This window comes from Chaetura pelagica, unplaced genomic scaffold, assembly GCF_000747805.2.
Source record: "Chaetura pelagica isolate M959 unplaced genomic scaffold, ChaPel_1.0 scaffold551, whole genome shotgun sequence".
NCBI classification, from domain to species: domain Eukaryota; kingdom Metazoa; phylum Chordata; class Aves; order Apodiformes; family Apodidae; genus Chaetura; species Chaetura pelagica.
In genome coordinates this window covers 453,310-463,279 of record NW_009952067.1, presented here as the reverse complement: position 1 = coordinate 463,279, position 9,970 = coordinate 453,310, and the positions used below count along the sequence as shown (strand labels likewise).

The 9,970-nt window shown below is 36.7% G+C and overlaps 1 protein-coding gene across 1 annotated transcript; it reads right to left on the bottom strand.

Annotated features, from left to right (window-relative positions):
* Nucleotides 1–3,032: 3,032 nt before the first annotated feature.
* On the bottom strand, nt 3,033–9,372 carry LOC104395671 (sulfotransferase 6B1-like). Its single transcript, XM_010005405.1, has 7 exons — nt 9,171–9,372; nt 7,581–7,720; nt 6,819–6,908; nt 6,050–6,176; nt 5,200–5,294; nt 4,522–4,678; nt 3,033–3,163 (listed from the first exon to the last, which is right to left on the bottom strand). The coding sequence occupies exons 1-7, from the start codon at nt 9,370–9,372 to the stop codon at nt 3,033–3,035; spliced, it is 942 nt and encodes a 313-aa protein (XP_010003707.1).
* Nucleotides 9,373–9,970: the final 598 nt, after the last annotated feature.

Genomic DNA, 9,970 nt, shown 5'->3' with positions numbered 1-9,970 from the left:
GTTTGTACCCCTGTGGAACTCTTCAAACCGACAGATACAGGCTGTCTTTCCAAAGTGCAGAAAAAGTGGATGCAACATAATAGCTAATCCAATAGGGTGTTTCACAGGAATGTAGGTACAAGTCACTGATTAACTCTGTATTCTGTTAACTCCTTTTGAAATGGCAGGAGTGGAGACTGAAAATAGTGACATGGAGCCTTTGCTGCAACAGATACTAGGAACAGGAACCTATTGGGACAACACCTAATATAATTCCAAAATGTTAAATGAAACCAAAGAAAGACCTATAAAGGATGTTTTTAACTGAGAAGTAATGCAGTGCAGTTTGCAAACTGGACAACCAGCATGTAATGGACATGCGAATAATGCGGTGGACATGTAATGGACATGTGTCCCAGCAGTGTCTGCCCAACAGTCAAGTGTCTCAAGGTAAAGCAGGTAACCCTATAAGGAGGCTGTACAACTGTGGCACAGCTCACGTGGTCCTCCGGGAAAACTCTGAGCTGTTCAATTAATCTACATGAAAATCTGCCTTGGATGGAAATGCTGTTAGCAGGAGCATTTGCTGTACAACAGGAGGATTCACCTCAGCCTTGTTTTGGAAAATTAATTGGGGAACAGACATGAGGTGGGGGAATTACTGGTAGAGGTTGTGTTTCCCTTTAGAGAGATTCAGACTCAGTAAAAATTACCTACATAATCTCTCATTTGAAAATTCCACAGGCTTAACAGTTTTGAAGATAATTATTTCCCTTGCTTAACTAAAGTAAATGTGTTACTCAGATTTACTTCCCAATGCTCAGTGTGCCTCAGTGCAAGTGAAGGCTCTTGCAATTATATCAGTGTCTGAAAACCCAAAAGCTGTCATGAAATTGCAATAGGATTCAGCCAGTGAGAATGAGAAATGTAACTCTAAAATCTATTGTGGATCTAACTGGGGAAAAACATCACATCAGGAAGTCAGACTTCATAGACTCTTGCCTGTTTCCTAACCTGGAGTGTTTGGTGACAATTAATGCAAGAACAAAACACGGACAGGAGATCAGTAAGAACATGGTAATCTGGTCTGCCATATTCCAAGATGCCTAATATGACTTTATAGTCCTCTCCCTGTACTGATAAAGTATCAAGCATGCTCATCTTCTCCCTGGCAGATACTTCCTTAAATTTCTCTGCAGCCTCATTAAGCAACATTCTCCAATTTAGACTGATCTGCAACAACAGGCTGTGATCATTATTGCTGGGTTCTTAGGTAGGATCCTTCTGTTACAGTAGACCAGTAGATTTGAACAGTTTTGTTTTTTTCCAGTATTTTTGCCATGTTAGCCTTGCTGGGTGTGATTCCTCATGTCTTTTCATGCCAACTTCAGCCCAGTTTGTACCCATTAAGTACTCGTCCCTCAGGTTTCTCTTTTCTAAATGTAGCACTTTACACCTACCTTTACTGAACTTGATGTTTGCCAGCCTTCTCAATTTGTTATGACGGTTTGAGTTGTTTCCCCATTTTCCTCGGTACTTTCAGTCCTCTGTTCTGATCCCCAGACTTAAAAGTGAGTCATATATGAAATAGATTTATTAGCCTGCCCTAGCATTAAGAAGACTAAAGGATATTGTTTTAATTGTCCTCCCAGTTTTGCTGTCATCCAGTATACGGAGTTGATCATGAGCACACTAGTGCAAGCAAATTCGTAACAGCCATGTAAATAAGTGGATAGTCCTGAAAGCACTGCTGCTGACAAACCTGCTTCTAGATGCCTTTTGTCAATGTTGCATGAATTTCTAGGAACACAAACAGCTTTGACACAGTTCATACTTATACTTTATTTCATACATATATATAATAGATATATACTTTATTACTTATACTTTATTATTTTTTTAATGTTTCATGATAGGTTGGTTGGTCATTTTTACTACTAGATATCCAGGACTCAAGTTAAGGTGACTGCTCTATTTTGATTCTTTTTTTCTCAGCTTTTTAAACAGGGATATTATGCCTGTCCTCCCCCAGGCATCTGGTACTTTTCTGTGTTCTTACTGATAATTTCTTATTGTTCAAAGATTGGTTGTGTGAGGACTTTGAAATGCTCTTCTTTTGAATAATTTTTTTCTACATATTTTAAGTATTATTTCTAGCATTCCTATTTCCTTGCAAAACTCTGCATTTCTATATCCAGACATAATAACCAGCTTTAGAAAAATTAATTTAAAAGTTACTGAATACATTATTCCTTCCAAGTGTATAGGTTTTTTTGCTTCTCATCTGCAAATGATTTATAAATTGAATCTATTTTTTTCCTGATTTTAATTCAACTATAATAAAGATACTTATTTCATTGCTTTTAACAGAACAGGTGGCTGAAGTGCAGGTGGTCCCTGGACAGGTCTGAAATCCTGTGTCCACAGTGCCAAGTACCAATACAAAATAGCTAAGTATAATAATGTCTTGCACCATCACCCCTGACAATCCCATTTTCTCAACAGAGCAAATTTCAGCAAATTTTGGCATCTATCAGTTTCAGGGAATTTTCAGTTACTGAAAGGAATCTGTTTCAGTGTTTAAGTATTAATTTAAGTTAAAGCTTAACTGTCAGCACGTATGAAAGTCAAGCATGATCAAAGAGAATGCTAACTGATTTTGTGGTAAGAGCACACCACTGGCATTAATGGTGGGAAAAAACATCTTCTGTATTCACCATGTTTTCTTCTCCTATTTTATGGCTGGAGCATGGAAAACATAAAAGCAGTTCTTAGAAGTGGCACATAGGTATATAGATTAAGGATTCTCTTAAAACACAAGAAAAATACATTCACTTCATTATTTTGCTTCTTACTAACCTTTTTACAGTTAGAAATGTGGTCTCTAGTGGAGCAAGTGAAAATTTATGTCATATTAAAAAGAAAATTATTTAGGATTTTTTTAATACAAAGAGAGAATTTTTAAGGTGCTTGGATAATTTGGTCTAGTTTTCTAGTATACAGCATTCAGATGACCCGGAAAAGCTCTTCCTCTAACCACAGTTCACAACTCCTCAGATTTTACAGTACACATCATACTTTAACATTGTTCCCAGTTTAGTTCCTCCTATATGTTCTTCAAATGCTTTGTCCATTTTCTCATTCTGATCTTCACTGAAAAGATTCTTCCAGTCACGTATAACACCTTCAAAGAAGCAAAGAAATTCTTGAAAAACAATATATTTTATTATTTTTTATTCTATAGATCTGTCATTCTTGTTCCATTATACACTTAATGGGATTGATCAGTTTTTCAAGACAAAACTTCATTCATTTTTGCAACAATATAGTTTTGTGAAGCCAGTGAAGTTGCAGATCCATTAAATTGCTATAATGCAAAAGAACACTCCACAGAATCACAGAATTGTCACAGTTAGAAAAGACCTCTAAGATCACCAAGTCCAACCACCCACCCAGGAGAAGGAAAGAAAAAAAAACCAAAACAGAAAACAAAACAAAAACAAACAAACAAACAAACAAAAACCACCAAACACAACAAACCACACATACCATGCCTACTAGAGCATGGCCTGAAGTGCCACATAAAACGTTTATTGAATACCTCCAGGGATGGTGACCCCACCACCTCCCTGGTCAGCCTGTTCCAGTGCCTGAATACTTTTTCAGTAAAGAATTTCTTCCTAATATCCAGTCTAAACCTCCCCTGGCAGAACTTTAGGCCATTTCCTTTTGTCCTGTAGTTATTCACTTGGGAGGAGAGGCAGGCTCTTCAGGTGACTTGGTCCAAAAAAGGCCTGTTTCCCAGCAGGTCTCTATTCCAGTCAGTTTTGACTGACAAGGTGGTTGATCACGAAGGGTTGATTAAGAATCATCTGTCAGAGGGCAGAACTGGGATTCTGGTCCCTTGGCATCTTGAGTTTTTATCCAGTGACTTCTTTAATGTAAAATGCAGAAACAGATTCTGACAGCAAGCTTGGCCCTTTTATGTTTGCCTCCCCTGCACTACACTACAAAAGCAGTTTTCTTATTTCCCCTTCTCTATGTACCTGATTCTTGGATGTTTGGCTTAATTATAACCTGTGAGTGTGAACAGGGGGTTGCCAGCAGCCCTTTCAGCAGATCCTACAGTCTCCTAAAAAGTGTGATCATGCTGCTCAGGGTGATTTTGGCCCCATTTTGTCTACTCAGAGAAGCCTTTCGTGGCTGAAGAATCAGTGATTTAAGCGCAGAGATGGAGTGCAGTTCTGACACATGACAGTTCCTGCTTCCTGCCACTCATCTTTGGGCCTCTAAAATTTGCTCTTTGTAGTTGCTTCTACTGTGCTGACAACCTGCTGCTAGACTCTTACTGGGTCCCTTCCTCAACAGTGCTCCCTTGACTACTTTTCTGAAGCATAACAGTGATAAACTGCTTGATACTAATCTGTGATGCTAACGTGTGAAAAAAAAAAAAAAAAAAAAAAAAAAAAGAACTAAAAGATGGGTGGCCCAAGCTTTTGAGGTTGTTACATTTCTGCCTCTGGAACTCTTGGAGCTTCCTACCTTTGCGAAAGAAAACATTAGCATATGCCCCATGGGTCTTCTCTGAGTTCTTCTTCATGGACTGGAAGCTGCTTCTCTCTACCACAGTCTGAAGCTCTTCCTCAGTCAGGGAAATCCCAAAGAAAGCAGCGATGTTTTTCACACCCAGGACTGGATTCTGAAAAGAGTAATGTAATGTGCCACGTGACAGCCAAAAAAAAGCACTGCTTTCCAAGGTGTTTACACTTCTCTACATCTCCTTGCTAGATACATATATAGAATATTCATAGAGTTCAGTAGGACTGGAGTGATACATAGTGTTTCCCTCCTCCATAATTATTTCAGAGTAGACATGAGCTGTCTTCCCACAGATCCCGAAAGATGACACGTGATTTACAGTTGAGTAAAATCTACACTACTGAATAAATTAAAGCTCCCAAAAAAATTACTGGGGATTTTGACTTCGGGCTTAGATCACAGCTAAAGAGAAAACAAGAATAACTTTCACAAACAAAATTTTTAAAAGGTTTTTAAGTTTGAATTTCATGTGTCCTTCCCTTAAAACAAGAATCTATCTCATACAGTATCTTGCAGTTTGAATACATTAATATAATTAATACTACATTAATATAATGGTTAATTGGTTTCAGAACAAATACTTTTAGAAGTATAAAACACTTTAACTATTGGTAAACTCACCTCTTTTAGCTCTTCGTAAGTCATTGGCATAACATTTTCATCAGCAGCATATTTGTTCCATTTGGAAAGGTATTCAAAGTAGCATCCCCAGGCCACTAAATAAAACAAAAGAAACCTACAATGAAGCATGAATTAAGATTAGACAAGATCTTTATGAAATAAACCAATTTTTACTCCTCAAGTTGATCCCTCAGCCATGAGCATTATTAATCATGTCTATGCCAGAGTTTACACCCTTCTGTGAGAATTAAGGCGTTTTGCTCCAGTCTGTTCTGATAAGTGCACACTTCTTGAGCATATGATACAATTTGAGACATGAGTCCACTGAAGACCTACCAGTACTCCAACCATCTTGCAGTCTCCCTCAATCAATTTTAAAACATGGTTTAATCCTCCCTTCAGCTGGCCACGTGATATGCCAAACTGAAGAACTTCTGCAATTTTAAACTAGTGAGATTATTTTCTTTCTTTTTTAATGCACTAGACTTGGTCCAAATCATTCCTCTGTTCCAGCCTGGCATGTAGGTGTTCAGACACCTACATGGGCACAAGATGGTGGACACTGGAGAGGAGGAGTGATGGGGATTCAAGATAGAGATAAGGAGGAAGTGCTTCTTCAAAAGAAAATATCAGGTTTTTTTAAGTTAAAGCAGTTTGTGGGAGTGTTTTTTATAAGGATTTATCCTAAGGCAATAAGCACAGTAAGTAATCTTTAGTTTAAATTTCTATTTCTTTAATCTGCTTTTGTACTGTAAACCACAAAAGCCTAGTGAAGCTCATTTACAAGTGCAAGGTTTTTAGGCAAAGTCAATGCACTGAGTAAGTGATACAAACAGAAGATATATTGTACTTTTCTTTGTCATGAAAGCTACAAAGAAATCATCCCAGGTCTCATAGGAGGGAAGCGTAGCTACGCCATTGGCAAAATGGTAAAAAGATGTAGCTACATCCTTTGGATTGCGCATCAGCAACAATATCTAGAAAAAAAAATAAACATTATTTGTAGACAAAGACGTAACACAGTATAGTATGTAGAAAATAATAATCTACCTCATAACTGCAGTTTGAGGAATTCCTAATACCTTGTATACCAGTTGCAGAAGTAGCCATTTCATTCTAATTTCAGAAAATGAAATATTTCATTTTGCTTCAGTGTCTTGCGAAGACGATTGTCTATAAATCTTAAAAATCTTTTACAGATTAATCAAATTGATCATGCAAAATCTAAATAATTTTGCTCAATACAAGCATCTTTCATCATTTAGGTAGTGGGGAAAATACACAAAACCAGAAATTTCTGCGAAAACTCGACACACTGAAGCCCTCACTTATGACAACACTATAAAATGCCTCCTGTAGGAAATTGTGTGAAAATACATTTTACTGCTGGAGCATTTGTTCGACTTCCCCATCCTTCTGGAGAATGATATGAAGGCATCAATAAGGGTGAACTGAGATTAAGTGTGAAAAACAGCAGTACTTAAACAACCATGTATAAAAGGTCAAGCTAAACACTTAAGTATAAGAGTGATTATGAAAATTGGCAGAAAAGTACTAAATTGGCTTTTAAAAAAATCTGTGGGAGTGTTTGCTTTCAAGACATTAAAATCAGCACTCACCTTGGCTTTATTTTTGAAGACAGACCTGGGGAGATTTTCAGGAAGGAGATGAGTAATCATAATTCTTCGAGAAGGTGATTTGTTCATTCGCTGTAAGAATTGCATGGAGGAAAGAGGGCAGTTCAATTAGTACAAATATTCTTTCCATCAGCCTACAATAAAATATTGCCTTGCTAAACTTATCAACAGTTACTGGCTGACAGCAGTAATTACTTTTTGTGTTATCCTGGGATCTTAGTAGACTGCTCTGAGCCGTTCTAGTCTTCAAAATCCCCTGAGAATGAGTGACTGGAAAGATTATCCAGTGCTAATTCTCTTCAGTGATAATAAATATAATATGTTCTGTTAGACAAGGGATCAAATCTAAAGGTAAGATGCAGACTCGAACTGGGTGTATGTGAAAGCTGAAGAATCTCAAGGAGAGAGAGAAGGGGTGAGGAAGAAGAGCTAAGTAAAGAGACAAAAGCTGGTATTTCAGTATTTGACATTTCATTAAACTCTTCTTAAATACAAAACATGCTACACTGAATTTCTGCAGTTCTTGCTTTCTTGCTTATCTAATGATTATGTGTTCCTCTCAAGCCCTCTGAATTGTCCATTTATCCCTCAGCATTTGGCAAGGCAGATGAGATCCATGCCAACCACATGCCACATACAAAGAAGTGGTAGAGTTCTTATCAAAAAATGGAATATTTCACAAACCATATATTCAGTATTAGAAGCACAACTTTTTGACAACTTTCATACCTATTCTGTGCCCACCTCATATTTTTCAGTATCTCCAATTTCAAGGTAAGGAAATTCTTCTATTTCTTCATCATTCCCACTGCTTGCTTTATTCTGTGTTTTCTTTTCAAATATGGCTACCAGATCATTTAAGATTTGAGCTACCCAGTTTGTACCTGAAAGGGGAAAAATACAGAAATATTTTTTAAATCTTTAGAGTAAACAGAAATGGATTTGCCCAGAAAGCCAAGAGGTTGATAGTACTACTAGGTGAAGCTGCCTGGTCGGCTTTCATGTGACACAATCACAAGTGACTATCTGGACAATAGCTTCTTAGGATCCTACCTTTAAGGATACATTCCTCCAACTCAAATGGCTCATCAGTACATTGTAAATTAACTTGTATATTGTAGATTAACTAATAAAGGAGAAGAATCACTAAGATTCAAATAGGAAAACACACACTAATGTAATTTTTTAATTTTTTTTGGTGACAATTATAAGGGGGATTGGGGTGGTAAACTGGTTCCTCAAAACCTGACATATTATATATGTTTTCTGATGTGCTGTTCAGGATTATTTTAGGAGAAGAGATAGATCACAGAACCTGGACACAGGAGCAGAACTAGATCTGAAAATTCTGCTGTATGTGCTCATTGTCTTTACCAATAGGCAAAAACTCTCTAAAGTTACATTTTCTATAAACATACATATTTATATTTTTATTCAGAACATTACAAAGAGGCTGTAGAGAACTCTTATCTTTAGTCTACTATCTCCTGACGTCTAGACACTGGGTTCCTATTTTGTTGTCACTACAGTCTTAATAACTGTGTTCTGATGCATTTCTTCTAAAATACATGATAGGAAAGCAAAAACTTTACAATACTGTCAGTTCTGACTATCTACTGTGGCCAGTGTGAATTCAATTGCTGGGGGAGAGAAAAAGCTACATTAAAATGGATATGATATATAACTAATATAACTATAATATATATATTATATATATATATATATATATATACATCTAATCCAATCCTGTAGCTCTGATATGGGCCTGTAGAGAGAGAAAGAGCAAAGAAGCAGGGTCAACTTGCAACCCTAGCAAAGATCTCTTGATTTCCCCAGTCAAAGATCAGTGTGATCATTTCCAGTGCTTCAAATTTCTTTTTTATAGTTATGGATTTCAGATATTCTTGACATCTATGTGAAATAAAATAAAGAATATGAAGCATAGCATGTGAAGGTACCAAAAGTGCCATTCTATGTAAAAATATAAAGCTATTAAGTTTGCAAATATAAATGTGAAAGAAGATCCTGCAGGAGATGCAGTTATTTCTGGTGTAAGAACTGTATGTTAATTGTCTCTAATTTGTGCATTTACTTCATTATTAAAAGTAAAGAGAACAAAAACTTCTACATTCTGTAGAAAAGAAAACCAGATGTCTTTTTCACAGTCATTTGAAAAATTACCTATATTAAATCTTCATAATTAACTTTGTTGTGTTCTTTGATAACAACATTAGTTCTAAAAAATTCTATGAAAATTCTAAATACTATCATTTAGTACAAACCTACTTATTTGCCACCACACAATGTTATTATGAAGAAAAAAACTACATTCACCAGATTTAGGGTATGCTGCCAAAATTATATCATCACTTCTGGCTTCAAGGGACTCCATGGCTCTGAATACTTCAGGACTGCACAAAGTAACAGGGTAGAGAATCCCCTTGTAGGAAAAAAGCAGTTCATCACGATCCATTTTGCTAGCAGCCGCCACTGCATCATCTATAAGACCAGTAAATTTTTTCCTGGGCTTCTCCATTCTTCTCTTTCTCTCACACACACACTCTCACACACAGTAGAAAAAGCTATGCAGAGACAGAGCACCACGGACAACCTTTTAAAAGGGAGTTGGGTTTGGGTTTTTTATGACCCTGTGAGCAATAATATACTTGCTCTTTCTGAAAGAAATACGCAACTCCAGCTGAAGACCTTTAGTCATTTGAACCTTTTGAAATCAATAGTAGTTGCATAACAAACCAGAAAATGCAATTGTTTTCTAGGTAAAAGGGTTTAGCTAACTTCAAAATATTGTGCCAAACAATCTGTAACTACAACACAGACTTTACAAACAAAATATAATGCGAATTGCAGGCTGGGATTTAAATGACATGATCACATTCCACAGCAGTTCTGCACTTTCCAGTACTCATGCTGCTGGGATTATTTTTTTTAAAAAAATATTATATTTTATTTTTTCATTTCTTATATCACTCATCATTCTCATCAAAATGGGATCAAACATGTTACGATTCAGAGAGAAAACATTCAGTGTGTTACTTACTAAGCTGTGGAACATCTTGTGAGAGTAACCAATTGTGCCTTCCACCTGGTGCCAAGGAGGGCACATGGGGACACAC